General features: G+C 40.4%; 2 protein-coding genes across 2 annotated transcripts; one reads left to right on the forward strand and one right to left on the reverse strand.

Annotated features, from left to right (window-relative positions):
- Window positions 1-3,071: 3,071 nt before the first annotated feature.
- Window positions 3,072-9,347, forward strand: LOC133552121 (class I histocompatibility antigen, F10 alpha chain-like). The gene is made up of 7 exons (XM_061899481.1): window positions 3,072-3,252; window positions 3,934-4,200; window positions 4,436-4,714; window positions 7,738-8,046; window positions 8,212-8,556; window positions 8,890-8,942; window positions 9,054-9,347. The coding sequence occupies exons 1-5, from the start codon at window positions 3,198-3,200 to the stop codon at window positions 8,376-8,378; spliced, it is 1,077 nt and encodes a 358-aa protein (XP_061755465.1). The 5' UTR covers window positions 3,072-3,197; the 3' UTR covers window positions 8,379-8,556; window positions 8,890-8,942; window positions 9,054-9,347.
- A 6,817-nt stretch (window positions 9,348-16,164) lies between these two features.
- Window positions 16,165-23,224, reverse strand: LOC133552145 (RNA-binding motif protein, X-linked 2-like). Its single transcript, XM_061899501.1, has 6 exons — window positions 23,140-23,224; window positions 19,631-19,746; window positions 19,518-19,569; window positions 16,958-17,087; window positions 16,702-16,891; window positions 16,165-16,640 (listed from the first exon to the last, which is right to left on the reverse strand). The coding sequence occupies exons 1-6, from the start codon at window positions 23,142-23,144 to the stop codon at window positions 16,312-16,314; spliced, it is 822 nt and encodes a 273-aa protein (XP_061755485.1). The 5' UTR covers window positions 23,145-23,224; the 3' UTR covers window positions 16,165-16,311.
- Between the last annotated feature and the right edge of the window lie 904 nt (window positions 23,225-24,128).

The raw sequence follows: 24,128 nt of genomic DNA on the forward strand, positions 1-24,128 counted from the left end.
GGATGTGACTCATTTGTTTGTGGAATTTGGGAGGGGGTCAGAAATCGTTTGAGAGCCAGTTAAGGGTGTGGAGATATCAAATTTGGCATATGTATAGATGAAGGGAACATAGAAAATGCTTGTCAATATAATTATGTTGCAAGCTAAACATTTTTGTATAAAAATGTTGATTTCTGAAAGTGAAAACAACATTTTCACATTGGCTTAATGATTTACAAATAGGTGGTTCGGGCATCTGGTTAGGATGCCACCCGAACGCCTCCCCAGGGAGGTGTTAAGGGTACGTCTGACCGGTAGGAGGCCACGGGGAAGACCCAGGACACGTTGGGAAGACTATGTCTCCCAACTGGCCTGGGAAGGCCTTGGAATCCCCCGGGAGGAGCTGTGCAAAGTGGCTGGGGAGAGGGAAGTCATGGCTTCCCTGCTTAGGCTGCTTCCCCCGCAACCCGACCTCGGATAAGCGGAAGAAGCTGGATGGATGGAATTAAATCTTGGATATTGGTTAGAAGTAGAACATCCCTCATGTTCGAATCTCTATTGGAGGAATTTGAATTGGATTAGCACTATTTGTAAATGTGGTATTTTTCATTATTATTGTGATTATTATTTTGAAATAATGTATTTGTATTGTCTTTTACTTCACTTTCCTTGACATGTTTTTTTTAAATGCTAATTGCTCATCCTGGTGGATGTTTGAAATGGTTTGTATGTGTTGAAAGTAGAGATGTCCGATAATGGCTTTTTTGCCGATATCCGTTATTCCGATATTGTCCAACTCTTGATTACCGATTCCGATATCAACGGACACCGATATATACAGTCGTGGAATGAACACATTATTGTGCCTAATTTAGTTGTGATGCCCCGCTGGATGCATTAAACAATGTAACAAGGTTTTCCGAAATAAATCAACTGAAGTTATGGAGAAAAATGCCAACATGGCACTGCCATATTTATTATTGAAGTCACAAAGTGCAATATTTTTTGGAACATGCCTCAAAACCAGGGGTCACCAAGGCGGTGCCCGCGGGCACCAGGTCACCCGTAAGGACCAGATGAGTCGCCCGCTGGCCTCTTCTAAAATTAGCTCAAATAGCAGCACTTACCAGTGAGCTGCCTCTATTTTTTAAATTGTATTTATTTACTGGCAAGCTAGTCTCGCTTTGCTCGACATTTTTAATTCTAAGAGAGACAAAACTCAAACAGAATTTGAAAATCCAAGAAAATATTTTACAGACTTGGTCTTCAGTTGTTTAAATAAATTCATTTATTTTTTTACTTTGCTTCTTATAACTTTCAGAAAGACAATTTTAGAAAAAAATACAACCTTAAAAATGATTTTAGGATTTTGAAAAACATATACCTTTTTACCTTTTAAATTCCTTCCTCTTCCTGACAATTTAAATCAATGTTCAAGTAAATTTATTTTTGTTGTTGTAGAGAATAATAAATACATTTTAATTTAATTCTTTATTTTAGCTTCTGTTTTTTCGACAAAAATTATTTGTGAAATATTTCTTCAATTATGATTAAAATTCCAAAAAATGATTGTGGCAAATCTAGAAAAACCTTTAGAATCAAATTTAAATCTTATTTCAAAGTCTTTTGAATTTCTTTTAAAATTCTTCTTCTGGAAAATCTAGAAGAAATGATGATTTGTCTTTGTTAAAAATATAGCTTGGTCCAACTCGTTATATATTCTAACAAAGTGCAGATTGGATTTTAACCTATTTAAAACATGTCATCAAAATTCTAAAATTAATCTTAATCAGGAAAAATTACTAATGATGTTCCATAAATTCTTTTTTTTTAATTTTTTCAAAAAGATTCGAATTAGCTAGTTTTTCCTCTTCTTTTTTTCGGTTGAATTTTGAATTTTAAAGAGTCGAAATTGAAGATAAACTATGTTTCAAAATTTAATGTTCCTTTTTTTCCTGTTTTCTCCTCTTTTAAACCGTTCAATTAAGTGTTTTTTTCATCATTTATTCTCTACAAAAAACCTTCCGTAAAAGGAAAAAAAATGTATGACGGAATGACAGACAGAAATACCCATTTTTTTATACATATAGATTTATTTATTAAAGGTAATTGGTTATTTCTGGCAATTTATTTAAGTGTGTATCAAACTGGTAGCCCTTCGCATTAATCAGTACCCAAGAAGTAGCTCTTGGTTTCAAAAAGGTTGGTGACCCCTGATATAAATGAATGTAACGATGGTAATAAAATGTTATATAGCAAAGTAAAAGTTGTGTTTCTTATCTAAGTAAATGTAACTCGTTACTACTCACCTACGTGGATAAGTGTGTTCACCTTTGACAGGTACGACAAAATAAAAATAAAAATAAAAATGATCACCATCGAGTTTAGGTGACTTGAAACAAGCATGCATTCAATGTTTGGCTTTACCGTGTCTACTTTTACTTTCACTTTCTTTGATATTCTGCCAGCAGAAGCGTCTGCCTCACACTTTTCCCCCACGTTCAGCACTTTGGCCACAGCGAGTCCATCTCATGAAGGCTTTCTGCTGACTTTTTTACTCAGGATGAAACTTCCTGATGCAACCCTGGCCGGGAATCGAACCCATGCGAGGCAGATGCGTGTCCCGTTACCCCAGCAGGGACGCCTCACGCTTGGGAGACATAACGGAGGTGAAAGTTAAGACGTGAAATAAAAAGAAGTGAGGATGTCCTGCGGTGTAGCGACTTTATGTCTATCAATCATTATTTGTATTGATGCTTTCTTGAGAGGACTACAATACGATCACTGATCGGATGTTCCAGCCCTGTCATTACTTTTAACTCTCAATCTCACCTTCATTCCTCTTTCTTTCTTTTCTTTCCAAGTTTGGCGGCCAACTTGACACACCTTTTTGTTGTCAAGTCACGTGATTTCCCAGAAAAGCCACACAAGCATTTACCTGACGTGGCCACAAGGGGCGCTCTCTAGTGAGTCCAGTAGAAGACTTCTTGTCAGTTGACTGCTGCCACTTTTCTGTGCAGAATAGCGTTTCGTTTTCTCTCCTCACTGTGACGTCACAGAATGCTGACTCCTCATTGGCTCAGCTGGAGTATTATAAAAAGAGCCTCGACAGTTCCTGGTTCATTTTTCCTGTTTGCGAGTCAAGCGAGTGTTCGTCACTTTTGTCTTTCTCTGCGGGATTAAAAGTGGCAAACATCTTTTTGTTTCGCGCTGACATCATGAACTTGTTTTTATTCTTTCTTCTGGTCGTGCAAATGCACAGCGTGACGCCTGGTAAGTCCTTGTTATAAGTTTATTAATATTTTATTCATAAATCCTATTTGTGCCTTCACTTATTTGACTTCTGATAGTTTCTGTTACTTATTAATTAAATTATTGTTGTATTATTTAAGACCTTTATTACTTAATCCTGGTTCTTTTTAAACATATTTATTGTTTTCCCTTTTTCCTAGTAAAAAATTAAAATGTTCCAAGAAGTTTACAGAAGCAGATAAATCCGTTTAGGCTCATTATTTATTTTCACTTTAGTGTTTCTTGTTCAAAGACTTATTTTTTCCAAGGCTTGTAAGAACGAACACAAATCTTCAAACACGGAAGTGTCAGAAACTAATCAAGTGTAGTAACATCACCCCGCCACAAGATGTCAGTAAGAGTCGACATCAAATGGGCAGAACAGGTTGTGTTCAACTCTGTTGTACTTTTTATTCAGCCTCCATTGTAGAAAATATATGTTTATTTTCAAAATGTTCAAACCGTCAACAGATGTTAGTAATATTATTAATGTGTTGTATTTGTCATAGAACATGTGAGTCTTGACTGTGATATCTAGCAGTGTTTGATGTTCACTTTAAGACCCGACTGAAGACGGAAGGAGCTAAAATATTCACAGTGCAAGATTGTTGAACATGAAACAAAATAATAAAAAGTCATCCTGTTGTTGTTTTCTTCTTTCAGTGATTCACACGCTGCAGTATTTCCACACTGCGTCCTCTCAAGTTCCAAACTTCCCAGAGTATGTGATTGTTGGTTATGTTGATGGAGTTCAGATTGATCACTATGACAGCAACAGCAGGAAAGCAGAAGCCAAACAGGACTGGATGAACAAAATCACAGCAGAGGATCCAAAATACTGGCAGAGACAAACAGAGATCAGTGTTGGTAATGAGTTGAGGGACAAACACAACCTTGAAGTTCTTAAGAAGCGTTTCAACCAAACTGGAGGTTTGTTTATGTTGAACTTTCTACTACTTAAATGTATTTGATGTACTCTTTTTATACTGTAGTAAACACACATTACTGCACTGATACTTGTCTCTGTCCATCCCATAATAACCTACACTAATACTGTGTGTGTGTGTGTGTGTGTGTGTGCGTGTGTGTGTGTGTGTGTGTGTGTGTGTGTGTGTGTGTGTGTGTGTGTGTGTCACTCTGCTTTACAACACTGTGTGTGTCTCAGGTGTTCACATTCTCCAGTGGATGTCTGGATGTGAATGGAATGATGAGACTGATGAAGTTAAAGGTTGGTATCAGCAAGGTTATGATGGAGAAGATTTCATATCGTTGGACATGAAGACATGGACATTTACTGCAGCAAAACAACAAGCTTTCCCCGACAAACTCAAGTGGGACCAGAACAAACATCTACTAGAATACGAGAAGTTTTACTTCACTGAGTATTGTCCTTCTTACTTGAAGAAGCATGTGAACAATGGGAAGGAGGTCCTAATGAGAACAGGTAGAAACACAACATGTACTTTCACCTTTTAACTTGTTAGCACTCCCCCTATAGGAACATTACTGACATTACACCCTGTCTCTTTATACTCTTCTCTCTTTCTCTCACCTTCTCTCCATCTTTACCTTCATTCTAACCTTCTCCCCATCTTTACCTTTGTTCTCACCTTCTCTCCATCTTTACCTCCATCCTCACCTTTTCTCCATCTTTACTTTCATCTACACCTATCCATCTTTACCTCCACTCTAACCTTCTCTCCATCTTTATCTCATTCTCTTCTTCTTTTCATCTTTACCTCCATCATCACCTTTTCTCCATCTTAACCTGCGCTCTCACCTTCTCTCCATCTTTACATCATTCTCTCCATCCTTACCTCCATTCCCACCTTCTCTCCATCTTTATGTCATTCTCTCTTTCTCTCCATCTTTACCTTATTCCCTCCATCTTTCCCTCCATCCACACCTTCTCTCCATCTTTACCTCTGTTCTCCCCTTCTCTCCATCTATACCTCCGTTCTCTCCATCTTTACCTCCATCCACACCTTCTCTCCATCTTAACCTGCGTTCTCTCCTTCTCTCCATCTTTACCTCCATTCTCTCCTCTCCATCTTTATATCGTTCTCACCTTCTCTCCATCTTTACCTCCGTTCTTCCCTTTTCTCCATCTTTACCTCCACCCTAACCTTCTCTCCATCTTTATCTCATTCTCTTCTTCTTTCCATCTTAATCTCATTCTCTTCTTCTCTCCATCTTTACCTCCATCCTCACCTTCTCTCCATATTTACCTTTGTTCTCACCTTTTTTCCGTCTTTACCTCCATCATCACCTTTTCTCCATCTTTACCTCCACTCTAACCTTCTCTCCATCTTTATCTCATTCTCTTCTTCTTTTCATCTTTACCTCCATCATCACCTTTTCTCCATCTTAACCTGCGCTCTCACCTTCTCTCCATCTTTACATCATTCTCTCCATCCTTACCTCCATTCCCACCTTCTCTCCATCTTTATGTCATTCTCTCTTTCTCTCCATCTTTACCTTATTCCCTCCATCTTTCCCTCCATCCACACCTTCTCTCCATCTTTACCTCTGTTCTCCCCTTCTCTCCATCTATACCTCCATTCTCTCCATCTTTACCTCCATCCACACCTTCTCTCCATCTTAACCTGCGTTCTCTCCTTCTCTCCATCTTTACCTCCATTCTCTCCTCTCCATCTTTATATCGTTCTCACCTTCTCTCCATCTTTACCTCCGTTCTTCCCTTCTCTCCATCTTTACCTCCGTTCTTCCCTTTTCTCCATCTTTACCTCCACCCTAACCTTCTCTCCATCTTTATCTCATTCTCTTCTTCTTTCCATCTTAATCTCATTCTCTTCTTCTCTCCATCTTTACCTCCATCCACACCTTCTCTCCATCTTTACCTCTGTTCTCTCCTTTTCCCTCCATCTTTACCTCTGTTCTCACCTTTTCTCCATCTTTACCTCTTTTCTCCCCTTCTCTCCATCTATACCTCCATTCTCCCCTTCTCTCTATTTGTACTGCCATTCTCTCCATATTTACCTCCATCCACACATTCTCTCCATCGTTACCTCCATTCTCTCCTTCTCTCCATCTTTACCTCTTTTCTCCCCTTCTCTCCATCTACACCTCCATTCTCCCCTTCTCTCTATTTGTACTGCCATTCTCTCCATATTTACCTCCATCCACACGTTCTCTCCATCGTTACCTCCATTCTCTCCTTCTCTCCATCTTTATATCATTCTCTCCTTCTCTCCATCTTTACCTCCATTCTCTCCATCTTTACCTTATTCTCTCCTTACCTCCATCCTCACCTTCTATCCAACTTTACCTCCATCCACACGTTCTCTCCATCTTTACCTCCTGTCTTCCCTTCTCTCCATCTTTACCGCCGTTCTCGTCTTCTCTCCATCTTTACCGCCGTTTTCACTTTCTGTCCATCTTTAACTCCGTCCACTCTCTCACTCCATTTTAACCTCCGTCCACAAGTTCTATCCATCTTTACCTCTATCCATCTTTACCTCCGTTATCACCTTCTTTCCATCTTCCATTCTCCCCTTCTCTCCATCTTTACCTCCATCTACTCTCTCCCTCATCTTTACCTCTGTTCACACCTTCTCTCCATCTTTACCTCCGTCCACTCTCTCTCTCCATCTTTACGTTCATCCACATCTTCTCTCTATTTGTACCCCCATTCTCTCCATCTTTACCTCCGTCCTCACCTTCTCTCCAGCTTTACCTCCGTCCACTCTCTCAGTTCATCTTTACTTCCAATCTTGCCTTCTCTCCACCTTTACCTCCGTTCTCACCTTCTCTCCATCTTTACCTCAATCTAGACTTTCTTTCCATCTTTACCTCCATCCACTCTCTCACTCCATCTTTACCTCCGTTATTACCTTCTCTTCCATATTTACTTTAATCTACACTTTCTGTCCATCTTTACCTCCATCCACACCTTCTCCCCATCTTTGCCTCCATCCACACCTTCTCTCCATCTTTACTTACATCCAGACTTTCTCTCCGTTTTTACCTCGATCCACACTTTCTCTCCATCTTTACTTCCATCCCCACCTTCTCTTCATCTCAACCTCCATCCCCACCTTCTCTCCATCTTTTCCTCCATCCACCCCTTCTTTCCATCTTTGCCTCCATCCACACCTTCTCTCCATTTTAACCTCTGTCCACACGTTCTCTCCATATTTACCTCCGTTATTACCTTATCTCCATCTTTACTTTAATCTACAATTTCTGTCCATCTTTACCTCCATCCACACCCTCTCTCCATCTTTACCTCCATCTTTGCCTCCGTCCACACCTTCTCTCCATCTTTTCCCCCGTCCACACCTTCTTTCCATCTTTACCTCCATCCACACCTTCTCTCCATTTTTACCTCTATCTTTGCCTCCGTCCACACCTTCTCTCCATATTCTCTCCGTCCCCACCTTCTCTCCATCCACACCTTCTCCCCACGTTGTCCTGTGTTCACACGTGACATCACTTCCTGTGCAGAGCTTCCAGAGGTGTTCCTGCTCCAGAAGACGCCGTCCTCTCCGGTCAGCTGCATGGCGACAGGTTTCTACCCCGACGGTGCCGACCTGTTTTGGAGGAAAGACGGCGAGCAGATCTTCGAGGACGTGGAGCACGGAGAGATACTCCCCAACCACGACGGAACCTTCCAGATGTCGGTGGCGCTGAAAGTGGAGGTGACGGCCGACGTGGAGGGCAAGTACGAATGTGTGTTTCAGCTGTCAGGCGTCAAGGAGGACTTGGTCACCAAGCTGGAGAGAAGAAGCATCCTGAGCAACGCAAGCCATGAAGGTGAGAAAGACACATTTAGTTGGAGATGTTTCCCATCACAAGTCCACCTGTCACCATTATTGATCCATGTCACCATGACAACGCTTGACGTCTGCATGCAAAGTAGTCATGAAGGTTTCCTCTTCATGCTTTGTCACTCCACTTGTGCTTTTTTGCTCTCCACAGACAACTTGAGCGTCGCCCTCGCTGCCACGGCGGCGGTCCTCGCTGTGGCGGCCATCATCATCATCATCATCATCATGGTCATGGTCAGGCGTCACAGAAACAGACAAGGTGAGGGACGCCAATGTCCTCTGTCTTCTTCTTCTCGGTGCACTCGGTCCAGGCCGTGAGTTGATGCTTTCATCCGGGCTGCAAAGGTGCGGCCATCTTTTAGTTGCCTTCCAGCCAAACACTCAAAGATCCACAGAGACAGAGCGCACACTCTCACGTAGAAACACGGCGTGACGTGAGGGGAAAAGTCCACTTCACCTTGTTTCTCTTTCATTTCAGCCCAGTACGATCCAGCTGGTAAGTAAAACATCTTTTCTTTGAGCCGCAAGAAACAAAGCCGTGGTGAAGCGTCACTCACATGGAGGTCTGATGTGGACCTTTGTTACAAGTTTAGCCGGAAAAGCCCAACTGGAGCTGACTCCTTCACAATAAAAGTCCCTCCTGTGAGCACACGCAATACAAAGTCTGGCATATCTCACTTTTGACAGGAGTCCTCATGATGAGGATCAGCCAAATGAGACATCAAGTGTGCTGACTCGTCATGTTTCCAAGTCACACCTCAAAGATCTGATGTGAGTGACGAGGCACCTTCTGGATGTTCTTCCTTCACCGTTTGCGTTTGTCCCGCAGATCACCACCACGGCGCGGAGCTCGACGAGAACGTGCAGGCGGCTGAAGGCTGAGTAAGCTCACATGGACTGTCTGCACCTCCAAATGTTCTTGTGTGAAGATGATGTTCAACTTGGATTCACCTGCTTCTGTCGGGAATGTGCTGAGTGGTCTTCTTCCTCCAGGATGCTTTGTGCACTGGAACACAGGGAGATGTCTCCATCGCTGAGGGACGTCATCACACTCGGAGATGAGATGGAGATGTGCTTTGTTCTTCGTCCGACTGCTCCTCACGCTATTCCATGTATTCTTCTTTGGCCGTTAAAAGACTTTCAAGATCAAACGTTGGTGGCTGTAAAATCGCACGTTTCATGGCCTTGACGTCATGACGAGGATTTCTTCTTTTCTTTCAATGGCCGCTGCTTATGATCAATATCACATTGTGTCACATCTCTGTCAATAAATCCGTTTTTTCTCCACTCGCCTCGCACTGCTTTCTTGGGGACCAGGAAGAGTCTCAGTCATAAAAATGGTAGAAGTAGGTCATTTTTATTTATGTTTGTATTTTTTCATTCAACACTTAAATCACTAAATCAATTTCAGGTTTATCCGTCCTTATCAGTCTTTTTTTTTTTTTCATGTTTTACGCCATTTTTGTCAAAACCTTGTTTTGTTATGGCAAAACCACTAAATAATTTTCACTCAACGTAATTGCAATCTTAAATATGTCAATAATTCATAACATCATCGATTTTAATTCATTATTTTTTTTGAGCAATGACAATTAAAACTTGTCCCACTGAAATTATTAGGATCCAAACGGGCCCCACTCATAAAAACAAGTCAAACATTTTTTTTTTACTTTCAACACTTAAGTCCCTCGATAAACTTCAGATCCATCCCTCGTTTCTGTGACGACCTGTCACGTCAGGTGTCACGCGGTCTGTTTGCGTTTGTGTTTATCTCCTAGTCAGCGCTCTTATTTTGGTCCCACTTCCTGTTTGTCTCCCTGAGCCCTTTTCCCTCCTCACCTGTCGCTGATTGGCAGCCTGGCCACACCTGGTCATGGGGTGAGGGTGATGGGTCAAATGCAGAGGAAAATCTCACCACACCTAGTGTGTGTGTGACAATCATTGGTACTTTTACTTTAATCAACTGGCTTCGATTTATGCCTGCCTCGCCCTCCAGTCAGGGCTCAAGGATTGTTTTGTGAAACGTTACTTTGGTTTTTCTGTATGCTGCTTATGCTTCTGTGCACTTCCCTGCTGCACCTCCTTGTGCTCCCTGTGGGAATTAAAAGACTCTCAGCCGCACGTCGTCCTCCTGTCTCCTGCATCTTGGGGTCACAACTAGAGCAGCCATGCAAGTACGTGACAGCTTCTTCATTTCTGTTTTTTTTTTTTTTTTGCCCTTTTAGTCAAAAACCCTTTTTTTTGTAAGGCAACACAAAATATCCTATAAAAATATGTTGACGTCAAATTTTGTATGTGACGTATTTGGAGCCATGAATAGTTTAAATAATTTGTAATCAATCAATGTTTATTTATATATCCCTAAATCACAAATGTCTCAAAGGACTGCACAAATCAAACCCCCCCCTCCTCTAGGGGACCGAAAGCAATGGATGTCGAGCGGGTCTAACATGATACTGTGAAAGTTCAATCCATAGTGGCTCCGACACAGCAGCGAGAGTTCAGTTCAAAGCGGATCCAAGACAGCAGCGAGAGTCCCGTCCACAGGAAACCATCCCAAGCGGAGGCGGATCAGCAGCGTAGAGATGTCCCCAACCGATACACAGGCGAGCGGTCCATCCTGGAACTCAACTCTGGACAGCCAGTATTTCATCCATGGTCATTGGATGGGGGGGGACATAGGAGAAAAAAGAAAAGAAGCGGCAGATCAACTGGTCTAAAAAGGAGGTCTATTTAAAGGCTAGAGTATACAAATGAGTTTTAAGGTGAGACTTAAATGCTTCTACTGAGGTAGCATCTCGAACTGTTACCGGGAGGGCATTCCAGACGGAAAACGCTCTATAGCCCGCAGACTTTTTTTGGGCTCTAGGAATCACTAATAAGCCGGAGTCTTTTGAACGCAGATTTCATGCCGGGACATATGGTACAATACAATCGGCAAGATAGGATGGAGCTAGACCGTGTAGTATTTTATACGTAAGTAGTAAAACCTTAAAGTCACATCTTAAGTGCACAGGAAGCCAGTGCAGGTGAGCCAGTACAGGCGTAATGTGATCAAACTTTCTTGTTCTTGTCAAAAGTCTAGCAGCCGCATTTTGTACCAACTGTAATCTTTTAATGCTAGACATGGGGGGACCCGAAAATAATACTTTACAGTAATCGAGACGAGACGTAACAAACGCATGGATAATGATCTCGGCGTCTTTAGTGGACAAAATGTAGCGAATTTTAGCGATATTACGGAGATGAAAGAAGGCCGTTTTAGTAATGCTTTTAATGTGTGACTCAAAGGAGAGAGTTGGGTCGAAGATAATACCCAGATTTTTTACCGAGTCACCTTGTTTTATTATTTGGTTGTCAAATGTTAAAGTTGTATTATTAAATAGAGGTCGGTGTCTAGCAGGACCGATAATCAGCATTTCCGTTTTTTTGGCGTTAAGTTGCAAAAAATTAGCGGACATCCATTGTTTGATTTCATTAAGACACACTTCCCACTGACTACAATCCGGCGTGTTGGTCAGCTTTAGGGGCATGTAGAGTTGGGTGTCATCAGCATAACAGTGAAAGCTAATACCGTATTTGCGTATGATGTCACCTAGCGGCAGCATGTAGATGCTGAAGAGTGCAGGGCCAAGGACCGAACCCTGGGGAACTCCACACGTTACCTTAACGTAGTCCGAGGTCACATTGTTATGGGAGACACACTGCATCCTATCAGTAAGATAAGAGTTAAACCAAGACAGGGCTAAGTCTGACATACCAATTCGTGTTTTGATACGTTCTAATAAAATATTATGATCGACGGTATCGAAAGCAGCGCTAAGATCGAGGAGCAGCAACATAGATGACGCATCAGAATCCATCGTTAGCAATAGATCATTAGTCATTTTTGCGAGGGCTGTCTCCGTGGAGTGATTTGCCCTGAAACCGGATTGAAAGGTTTCACATAGATTGTTAGACGCTAAGTGTTCATTTAACTGCTCCGCAACAATTTTTTCAAGGATTTTTGAAATAAAGGGAAGGTGAGACACCGGTCGGTAATTTACCATGAGGTCAGGATCGAGGTTAGGTCTTTTAAGAAGAGGATGAATAACCGCTTTTTTGAATGCTAGGGGAACAGTGCCCGAGGAAAGTGATAAGTTTATAATATTTAGCACTGATGGACCTAATAATTCAAAGAGCTCCTTGATCAGTTTCCCAGGAAGTGGGTCAAGTAAACATGTTGTCTGTTTTATTCCATTTACACGTTGTAACAATTCCTCTAATGTTATTTCCTCAAAACGAGAGAAACTATTTTGGAGGGCAGTATCCGCCGTATATACAATCGTGTCAGTGTTAATAGAACCCCGTTGTAGCTGGGACGCATTGTCTTTAATCTCCTTTCTAATGACTTCAATTTTTTTACTAAAGAATTGCATAAAGTCATCAGCTGAGTGGGTTGAGCTACTGGAAGGAATCCCTTGTTGGGTTAGCGATGCTACCGTACTAAACAAAAATTTAGGATCGTTTTTATTACGGTGGATGAGATTTGAGTAATATTTAGCTTTAGCTAAAGTAAGCATGCGTTTATAAGTTATTAAACCATCACTCCATGCTTGATGGTGCACCTCAAGTTTAGTCGTGCGCCATTTGCGTTCCAGCTTTCTACATAATAATTTCTGAGCTCTAGTTTCTTCTGTAAACCACGGGGTGCGCTTTTTTGGAGCCTTTTTTAACTTTAGCGGTGCTATGTTATCAATGGTTTCGCGCAGGGCGTCGTTAAAGTTGTTAGTGAGGTTATCAATAGAGCCCACATACTTTGGGAATGGTGCCATTACCGAGGGCAGTAGGTCAGCAAGAGTTGTCGTTGTGGCTGTATTAATGTTGCGGCTGCTATAGCAGTTATTATTATTATTAGTTTGACGAACATGCGTCTGAACCTCGAATTTTATAAGGTAATGATCGGAGAATACTTTAGTATACGGGAGTATCGTAATTTTGGAAACGGTGATACCCCTGACAAGCACTAGATCTATCGTATTACCGTTGCGATGCGTGGGTTCATTTATTATTTGTGTAAGACCACAGCTATCAATTATAGTCTGGAGCGCTACGCACGGTGGGTCCGATGGGGTATTCATATGGATATTAAAGTCCCCCATTATGATTATATTATCGGCGTGCGTCACTAGATCAGCAACAAACTCTGAGAATTCATTGATAAAGTCCGAACAGGGCCCTGGGGGGCGGTAGATAACAGCCAGGTGTAGAGACAGCGGTGTGACAGACCTCATAGTAAGCACCTCAAATGATTTATATTTATTATTTATGTTAGGACTAAGGTTAAAGTTTTCGTTGTATATTAGTGCGACCCCCCCACCCCTTTTAAGGGGACGGGCAATATGCGTATGTGTAAAGTTAGGAGGACATGCCTCATTTAGCACAAAAAAGTCGTTTGGTTTAAGCCAGGTTTCGCTGAGACTGATGACGTTAAGATTGTTGTCTCTGATTATATCATTAACTAACAACGTTTTGGGAGACAATGATCTTATGTTTAAAAAACCCATCTTATAGGTAGTGGGCTGTTTTAGGGAATTTTTGATCAAATTATCCGTAGTAGCAATATTAATAATGTTGTGTTTATTATGCCCAGTGCATTTAGTATAATTACGACCATATCTAGGAGTTGATACGACGGGAAGTTTCCGATTTTTTTGTTTGTTGCTTTGATAAACTGCACGCATCATAGTTAGCCACCTCAGTAGAACATATGTCCAACTCTGAAACAATCAAAGCAGAAAAAACTTGTTCTAATTTAACTGACCCCTTACCCAGACCAGTAGTCTTGCATCTTCCATTTAAATCCGGCTTCAGGATGAAGGGAAGTGGTGTTCTGTGGGGATTAGCCTTCTGCTTTGTTTTTAGCCCCGCTCGGCATCCGCGTTTCCGATCACAATGTCTGCATTAGTTTTTTTGTTTTTGTTTGTTTGATAGGGAAAAAAAATTGTCCAATATTCATCTTTTTTAGTGAAAATTCAAATAATTACTTAAATATCTGCATTAGAGTTTTTCTAGTCAGACAGGGAAAAAATATTGTCCAATATTTAACTTATTTTTGTCCAAATCCAAATAAATACTTAAATATCTGCATTAGGTTTTTTTTAGTTTGACAGGGAAAAAATATTGCCCGATATTTAACTTTTTTGGTCAAAATCCAAATAAATACTGAAATATCTGCATTAGGTTTTTTTTTTCTAGTTTGACAGGGAAGAAATATTGTCCAATATTCAACTTTTTTTTTGTCAAAATCCAAATAAATACTTAAATGTCTGCATTATTTTTTTTGTTTGATAGGGAAAAAATATTGTCCAATATTCAACTTTTTTAGTCAAAATCCAAATAAATACTTAAATATCTGCATTAGTATTTTTTTGTCTGGTTTGACAGGGAAAAAAATGTAGTCCAATAGTCAACTTTTTAGTCAAAATCCAAATAAATACTTAAATATTTGCATTAGGTTTTTTTTTCTGGTTTGACAGGGAAAAAAATATCTTCCAATATTCAACTTTTTTTTTGTCAAAATCCCCAAAAATACTTTAATATCTGCATTAGTTTTTTTTTTGTAGTTTGACAGGGAAAAAATATTGTCCAATATTGAACTGTTTTAGTCAAAATCCAAATAAATACTGAAATATCTGCATTAGGTTTTTTTTTTCTAGTTTGACAGGGAAAAAATATTGTCCAATATTCAACTTTTTTTTGTCAAAATCCAAATAAATACTTAAATGTATGCATTATTTTTTTTTGTTTGATAGGGAAAAAATATTGTCCAATATTCAACTTTTTTAGTCAAAATCCAAATACATACTTAAATATCTGCATTAGTTTTTTTTGTCTGGTTTGACAGGGAAAAGATATTGTCCAATATTCAACTTTTTTTTGTCAAAATCCAAATAAATACTTAAATGTATGCATTATTTTTTTTTGTTTGATAGGGAAAAAATATTGTCCAATATTCAACTTTTTTAGTCAAAATCCAAATAAATACTTAAATATCTGCATTAGTTTTTTTTTGTCTGGTTTGACAGGGAAAAAAATGTCCAATATTCAACTTTTTTTTTGTCAAAATCCACAAAAATACTTTAATATCTGCATTAGTTTTTTTTGTAGTTTGACAGGGAAAAAATATTGTCCAATATTGAACTGTTTTAGTCAAAATCCAAATAAATACTGAAATATCTGCATTAGGTTTTTTTTTCTAGTTTGACAGGGAAAAAGTATTGTCCAATATTCAACTTTTTTTTGTCAAAATCCAAATAAATACTTAAATGTATGCATTATTATTTTTTTGTCTGGTTTGACAGGGAAAAACATGTTGTCCAATAGTCAACTTTTTAGTCAAAATCCAAATAAATACTTAAATATCTGCATTAGGTTTTTTTTTCTGGTTTGACAGGGAAAAAAATATTGTCCAATATTCAACTTTTTTTTTGTCAAAATCCCCAAAAATACTTTAATATCTGCATTAGTTTTTTTTTTGTAGTTTGACAGGGAAAAAATATTGTCCAATATTGAACTTTTTTAGTCAAAATCCAAATAAATATTTAAATATCTGCTTAACTTATGATTTCAAAGACAGCGATCCATCAATTGTACACTATAAAAATGACCAATAGATTTTACTGTAAAATTTAGGGAGTTTTTTTTCAAACCATATTACTGTAAATCTAAAAAAAACAAGTTTGTTGTGTTTTTACAGGAAAATTCTATGGACTGAACTGTCAGTTTTTGGGTTTTTTTTTACTGTAAAATCCACAGTTGATTTTATGGTACCATGTTTTATCGTGGTAAAAAACTTGCAGCGGATTTCCCAAAATTAAATTAAACAGCGGTACTGTATTTTTATTTACAGCAATACGTTGTAAAAATAAAAAAACACCATATATTTTACTGTAAAAGTCTGGCAACTGCTATTTTTTTTTATATAAAAAACTAGTAAAATCCACAGATTTGTTTTATTCTTTATGTAAAAAAAAAAAAGCTAAATATTTAAATTCATATTTAAAATCATGAACTATTGACTGTTACAAAGTGACCCTCAATAAAAACAAGTTTGACAGCTCTGTGTTCGAACGATGACAATTGTGACTTTAATCAAACTAAGTTTTGATAACATCAAAAGACAAACATTCTTTACAATAAAAATAATCCACTTTGGAACGATGAGACGTCCACATGTCAATCAAGTCCCGGTGGCCACGCCCACACCGCGTCACCTCCTGTGTCTGTCCGCCTCCCGTCTCCGCTCACTGTCCTCGCCTCCTCTTCTTTTCCTGTCCTCGTCTCCTCCCCTCCGTCTTCTTCGCTCGTCCTCGTCGCCTCTTCTCCTGTCCTCGCCTCCTCTTCTCCGTCTGTCCTCGTCCTCCCTGGCGTCGCCGCCTCTCTGCCCGTTGTGTTCCGCCGGCGCCCTCCTCTGGTTGTACTGGTCGTAGGCGCCGTCCTCCTTCTCCTCTTTCACTCGGATGGCGGCGGCGGGAGGAGGAGACTGTCTTTCTTTCTTTGTCTTCTTCTCCTTCTTTTTCTTCTTCTTCTCTTTCTTATCTGCGGAGGGAGGAAGCGGCGATGAAGGTCCGTCGGGACGTGAAGGGGGAAGTGACCTCACCTTTTTTGGCCTTCTTCACGGGGGCGACGTCCGGCTCGTCGTCCTCACAGGAGGAGGCGGAGGGAGTGTGGGACGCTTTGGGGGCGCAGCCTTCCTCCCTTAGCTGCTTGGTGACGTCATCTATGTCCTCCGCGTCCTTGGGGGGGCGGTAGTCTCTGACGTGGTCCACGCGGATGGTGCGACCTTTGATCTGAAAAGGCGTGGAGCAGCTGTTAGACAACAAAACCGTGTTTTCCCCAGCAACGCCGACGCCCACCTTGATGCCGTTAAAGTTGTCCACCGCCAAGATGGTGCTCCTCTGGTCCTCGTAGCACAGGAAGCAGAAGCCTTTACTCTTGCCGGTCTTCTTCTCCCGCACCAGGTTGATGTTGACGATCTCTCCGTACCTGAAAAGTCCGCCGTCACGTCAGCTGATCATTGCTGTGTTCATGTGGGATCTGTCCTTGTGGCTTGTGCAGCCCTTTGAGACACTCGTGATTTAGGGCTATATAAGTAAACATTGATTGATTGATTAATTCACACAATACGTAGGTGTTTTTTTTTTGTTTGTTTTTTAATTAAAGGCCTACTGAAATGAGATTTTCTTATTTAAACGCGGATAGCAGGTCCATTCTATGTGTCATACTTGATCATTTTGCGATATTGCCATATTTTTGCTGGAAGGATTTAGTAGAGAACATCGACAATAAAGTTCGCAACTTTTGGTCGCTAATAAAAAAGCCTTGCCTGTACCGGAAGTAGCAGACGATGTGCGCGTGATGTCACGGGTTGTGGAGCTCCTCACATCCTCACATTGTTTACAATCATGGCCACCAGCAGCAAGAGCGATTCGGACCGAGAAAGCGACGATTTCCCCATTAATTTGAGCGAGGATGAAAGATTTGTGGATGAATATAGTGAGAGTAAAAAAAGGAAAAAAAGACTGTATCCTTTCATCTCTTACCACAACAAATACGAAATTTATAAAATATTATTCCGACGTCGTTGTCAAACTTGACCGCCCGCAGTCCGAGGAAACGCCGGAAGTGACCTCGTCAGTGGTTTTTATGAGAAAGTGACGGCGCTCACCGGCGACCAGCCGCTGGTTGTCATGGTAACCTGCTTGTTTCGAGGTGGTGTGTGTTAGAGCAGTGTTTTTCAACCACTGTGCTGCGGCACACTAGTGAGATACAGTCTGGTGTGCCATGGGAGCATCTCTAAAGGCCTACTGAAATGAGATTTTCTTATTTAAACGGGGATACCAGGTCCATTCTATGTGTCATACTTGATCATATTTTTGCTGAAAGGATTTAGTAGAGAACATCCATGATAAAGTTCGCAACTTTTAGTCGCTAATAAAAAAGCCTTGCCTGTACCGGAAGTAGCAATTGATGTGCGCGTGATGTCACGGGTTGTGGAGCTCCATCACATCCTCACATTGTTTACAATCATGGCCACCAGCAGCGAGAGCGATTCGGACCGAGAAAGTGACCATTTCCACATTAATTTGAGCGAAGATGAAAGATTCGTGGATGAGGATAGTGAGAGTGAAGGACTAGAAAAAAGAAAAAAAAAGACAGGGCAGTGGGAGCGATTCAGATGTTATTAGACACATTTACTAGGATAATTCTGGAAAATCCCTTATCTGCTTATTGTGTTACTAGTGAGATAATACTGTCAGCATCAAGTATTTACAGAAAGAATGTTCGCATTAACAAAATAAGATGCAAAATGTTTGTATTTACAAAAAAGGTGCAGAATGTTTGAATTTACAAAACAGGTGCAGAATGTTTGCATTTACAAAAGAAGGTGCAGACATAAATAGATAAAAAACAAGGGCTATGTCTGAAATTACTGCAGAGTAGCGAAAACACACTAAACAGGACTGGGAAGACGCCAGGAAAGAAAGACAAAAACTGGATTTCCCAGCAAAAAAAAAATGGCAATTTTGACGGATAAGCAGAAGACCTGGGCACTGGGAGAGAGGGACAGGTGTGGCATTTGATGTTTGCATCATATCTATATATTGTTGTAGGTCAGGGGTAGGGAACCTATGGCTCTAGAGCCAGATGTGGCTCTTTTGAAGACTGCATCTGGCTCTCGGATAAATCTGAGCTGACATTGCTTAACACGATAAGTAATAAATAATTCCACTTGTAATCACGGTGTTAAAAATGACGTTCAAAATATTCTCATGCTTTTTTATGTTCAAGATCATGCATTAATGGTAAGAAAGAATTCATTTATTATTGGTTAGTGTGGGGCTTGCCCTCCTGGGGCTTCTTCGGACCACCAAGAGCCTGTTTTAGGGTTACAATATTGTTTTATTTTATTTTTCTCTCAGTTGCTTTCCAGCAATTGTCTTTTTCTCTTTCGTCCTCACTCGCGCTCTGGCTCCAGCCCCAACCCTGTCTCTCCTCCTGGCTGCTGCTTATAACAGAGCGACAGGTGATTAGATAACAAGGCCCAGGGGGGCCATCTACGCACCTGTCGCTGATTTCGAGGCCGGGCCTGGCAACATCCTGCTTTGCTGCAGGCCCGCAGGCCACGCCCCCTCCACAGTTAACTTCAGAATAACAATGTTATTATAAAGAATAAGAGACCTATTATACTCTGGAAATGTTGGTCTTACTTAAAAATGCACGTGTTTAGTGGTGTTCAGTGTTAAAAAAAATATTATATGGCTCTTAGGGAAATACATTTTAAAATATTTGGCTTCTTGGCTCTCTCAGCCAAAAAGGTTCCCGACCCCTGTTGTAGCTGAGGTCGATATACTCCAAAATCCCAAATCTCGATGCCGATTATCGATCAATTGCTAATTGCACGTGACAACTTACTGAGAGAAGACGCAGATGATGTCACCTTCGGACAGCTCGTATGGAAAACCTCCTGCAGGAAAGCAGAGAGTGAGAATCCGTCACCCCCGAAACGCCGCTCACCTTCTCCTCACCTATATAGACCCAGGCGCTGTCCTTGTACTCGCTGTGCCAGGAAGCTTTCTCGTTGATTCCCAAATGAGCCTCTCTCTCGTTCAGCTCGTTGATGAGCTTCACTTTGGTCAGCGGACTGCAGAGCACAAACACAAAAGCTTCAATATTAGACTTAGACAAACTTTCTTGATCCACAAGGGGAAATTGTTCCTAGAACAGTTTTGGACTTTTACTAGCAGCTATAAATGTCAACAAACAATGACCAGAAATGGTTATAGATTCTTTGAAACAGCTCATGAATACACTGGTGTAAAAATAGTCTGAAAATGAGTCAGAAGAAGCATAGCTTAGTGTTTTTTAATCTCACCCGTCATCCAATCACGATTACATATCATTCATTCACGCCAAGTGTTCAATGAGTCAACAAGCATAACAATAATTCATGTCTTTATTTTGTTTTGAAGTACTTTATTCACTTCCTGTGTTTGAATCTCATCTTTCCGGTTACTTTAAGACCTCAACCCCAGATCACACCTCACTCCAATCCGGCTCAGGGTGGAGGACAGAGTCAAACAACTTGCACTGAGCCTGGTCTATGAAATCCGCTACACCTTCCTGATACCGAAGTACATGTCAAACTACTTCCTTAACGTAAATGACCGCCATAACCACAACACCAGGGGGAGCTCCACAAACCACGTTAAACCCAGATTCCGATCTAACAAAGGTCTTAACTCATTCTCTTTCTATGCCACATCAATGTGGAATACACTCCCAACAGGTTTAAAAGTAAGTGCATCTCTTCCCTCCTTCAAAACCGCTCTAAAACAACACCTCCTGGCAACTTCAACACTTTACTAATGTAAATAATCAAATGTATTTCTAATGTATATACTGTATTTCCTTGAATTGCCGCAAGGCATATAGTATGCGCCTGCCTTGAATTGCTGCCGGGTCAGACTCGCATCGCAAAATAATTAGCGCATGCTTAGTATTACTGCCAGGTCAAACTCCTGACGTCACGAGTGACACTTTCCCTGTCATCATTTTCAAAATGGAGGAGTCTGATTTTAATACCGGTAATTTGAAATCGCATAAAGGGAAGAAGATTAAGAGCTATTCAGTAGGATTTAAGGTCCATGCTTACATCACACTCAAATTTGTACTGCATGCCTTTGGTAAGTGCCAGAGTGAGAAGAGGTTTGAAAATAATTAGCGCATGCTTACTTTTACCGCGTGCCTTTGGTAAGCGCAGGAGTGAGAAGAGGTTTTAAATTAATTAGCGCCCCGGCGGCAATTCAAGGAAATACGGTACTTGTTCTTATGCTATCTGAACTCACTATGTTCTCTGCTGGCTGTACATATCCTACTAAGTAAGACCTACACTGTTTCAATGTCCATTTCTCTGTTGATGACTGAAGTACTGATATCAACCAAAGCTCCTCATCCCACCCCCCGGATTGTAAATAATGTAAATAAATCAATGATGATTAACTTGTGTGATGACTGTATTATGCTGACAGTATATATTTGTACCATGAATTGATTAACGTAGACCCCGACTTAAACAAGTTGAAAAACTTATTTGGGTGTTACCATTTAGTGGTCAATTGTACGGAATATGTACTGTACTGTGCAATCTACTAATAAAAGTATCAATCAATCAATCAATCAGCTTAGTGTTTTTTAATCTCAACCCTTCATCCTATCACAGGGGTGTCAAACTCAAATATAGAGTGGGCCAAAATTTTAAACTGAACAAAGCCGCGGGCCAAAGTTGAACAAATAAACCTTTTAATAAGGACCCAAACAAGTTTTGCATTGAATATTGAACAAGCAAGGCTTATATAACTTTATAGTGACATGCAAAATCCAGTTTCAAGTAATAATAATAATAATAAAAAAAATATCAATGGTACATCAAATAAAGTTTAAATAAAAAATGAATGACTGTTTTCTATTTTTAGCCCTTCTGAGGTAAATATCAAAATAAACTTTTTCCACAGGCTAATAATACATTTGAAAATAAAATAACAATAATGAATGAATCAAACATTCAAGCCTTGAAGTAGCAAGAGAAAGTGCATGAATAAATTGTTAATTATTGCTCAGTTTGCTCCACTATTTGCTTTACCACTGAATATGGAACAAGCAATAATTATGTAACTTAATAGTGCAAAATCAACTTTCAAAAAAAAACAAAAAAAAAACATCAATGGTAAAATTAATCAAATTTTAATAAAACATTTAATGCCTCTTCTATTTGCAGCCTTCTGAGGTAACTATCAACATACCATTTTTCCACAGGCTAATAAATCTTAAAATAAAATAACAAGGAGATTGGTGTGGTTAAGTGTGGGGGGCGGGGTTAGGTGGTAGTGGTGGGTGCATATTGTAGTGTCCCGGAAGAGTTAGTGCTGCAAGGGATTGTGGGTATTTATTCTGTTGTGTCTATGTTGTGTTACTGTGGGGATGTTCTCCCGAAATGTGTTTGTCATTCTTGTTTGATGTGGGTTCACAGTGCGGCGCATATCTGTAACAGTGTTAAAATTGTTTATACGGCCACCCTCAGTCTGACCTGTATGGCTGTTGAGCAAGTATGCCAGCATTCACTTAAGTGTGTGTATAAGTCGCATATATTATGTGACTTGGCCGGCACGCTGTTTGTATGGAGGAAAAGCGGACGTGACAACATATTGAAGACAAAGCTAAAGGCAGTGGCTTATAGGCACGCCCCCAATATTGTTGTCCGGGTGGAAATCTGGAGAAATTCCGGAGAATGGTTGGAAAATCGGGAGAGTTGGCAAGTATGCGTATTAGCGGCGAATGCAGTGTTACCGGCGGGCCAGCTCTAATGTTAATTTGATATTGTCTCAAAGGGCAAATGAAGTTGCACGGGCCAGAGTTTGACACCCAGGTCCTATCATGATTACATATCATTCATTCACGCCAAGTGTTCAATGCGTCAACACGCATAACAATAATCCATGTCTTTATTTTGAAGTACTTTATTCACTTCCTGTGTTTGAACGTCATCTTCAAAATTGGAGAAAATTAGTGTATTTGATCGCTTACGCGGTGATGAAAAGCACGACAAATGCAACACACAGAGGTCATTTGATCATTCTTAGAAAATAAACATTTAAATTGAGGATTTATATTGGCACTAGTGTGTGAATGTTTGTCTATCTGTGTTGGCCCTGCGATGAGGTGGCGACTTGTCCAGGGTGTACGCCGCCTTCCGCCCGATTGTAGCTGAGATAGGCACCAGCCCCCCCGACCACAAATGAAATAAGCGGTAGTAAATGGATGGGATGGATTTATATATTCGTCATTTGTTTATTTTTATTTGCCAGTGTGTTCGAACGTAGCCACATTAGCTGTTAGCACTAGCTAGCACAACCCGGCGGTCAACACCAAAACAGTACGAAACAGCAAAAACACATTAACACCAAAAAAACTTTTTTTTATACAAATAAAGTAGTAAAGTACATCGTGCATGATAAATATAAATATTATACAAACTCACTTCATTGTGTAGCGGGGTCGACGCTCCCGTGCGAGAGACGACTTCCGGTTGAACCCCTTGCCTGTGCTGCCCCCTGCTGCTTGGAGGTCTTTGCCCTTATTTAATGTTTTTGTAACCGAATTATGTCTTCAAGCAGGGGCGTCAAACTCATTTTTAGATCGGGGGCCACATGGAGAAAAATCTACTCCCAAGTGGGCCGGACTAGGAAAATTACAGCACGATAACTTGAAAATATAGGCAAACATCAGATTGTTTTCTTTGTTTAAAAACAGAACAAGAGTGCACATTCTGAAAATGTAAAAATGATAATGTTTTTTTGGGTTTTTTTTTACACTTACATCTTGTGGTTAATAGTATTCTACCTTTATTTGTGTTTTTTCATACGATCGGAATTGATAAAATGGGAGCCATTACCTCCCTGCTTGGCACTCAGCATCAAGGGTTGGAATTGGGGGTTAAATCATGAAAAATGATTCCCGGGCGCGGCACTGCTGCTGCTCACTGCTCCCCTCACCTCCCAGGGGGTGATCAAGGGTGATGGGTCAAATGCAGAGGAAAAAATTTCACCACACCTCGTGTGTGTGTGTGTGACAATCATTGGTACTTTAACTTTAACTTTATGTGATCATGTTCATCAGTCAACTCATTGGTGTTAATTTTCAATCTACAAAGATAAAAACATTATATCAAAATCAAATAACAGGATGTTTTTATGTAGTTTGTTCATTTTCAATATTTTATATTTGTAGCTCATCTGCAAAGATACGAAGAATTGCCATTGCAACATCTAGTGGACACATTTACAACAGCGGTTTAATTCAATTAGCGGGCGGCATAGCTCGGTTGGTAGAGTGGCCGTTGCCAGCAACTTGAGAGTTGCAGGTTCAATTCCCGCTTGTGCCATCCTAGTTACTGCCGTTGTGTCCTTGGGCAAGACACTTTACTCACCTGCTCCCAGTGCCACCCACACTGGTTTAAATGGAACTTAG

The sequence above is a fragment of the Nerophis ophidion genome, linkage group LG04 (genome assembly GCF_033978795.1).
Source record: "Nerophis ophidion isolate RoL-2023_Sa linkage group LG04, RoL_Noph_v1.0, whole genome shotgun sequence".
Classification (NCBI taxonomy): Eukaryota; Metazoa; Chordata; class Actinopteri; order Syngnathiformes; family Syngnathidae; genus Nerophis; species Nerophis ophidion.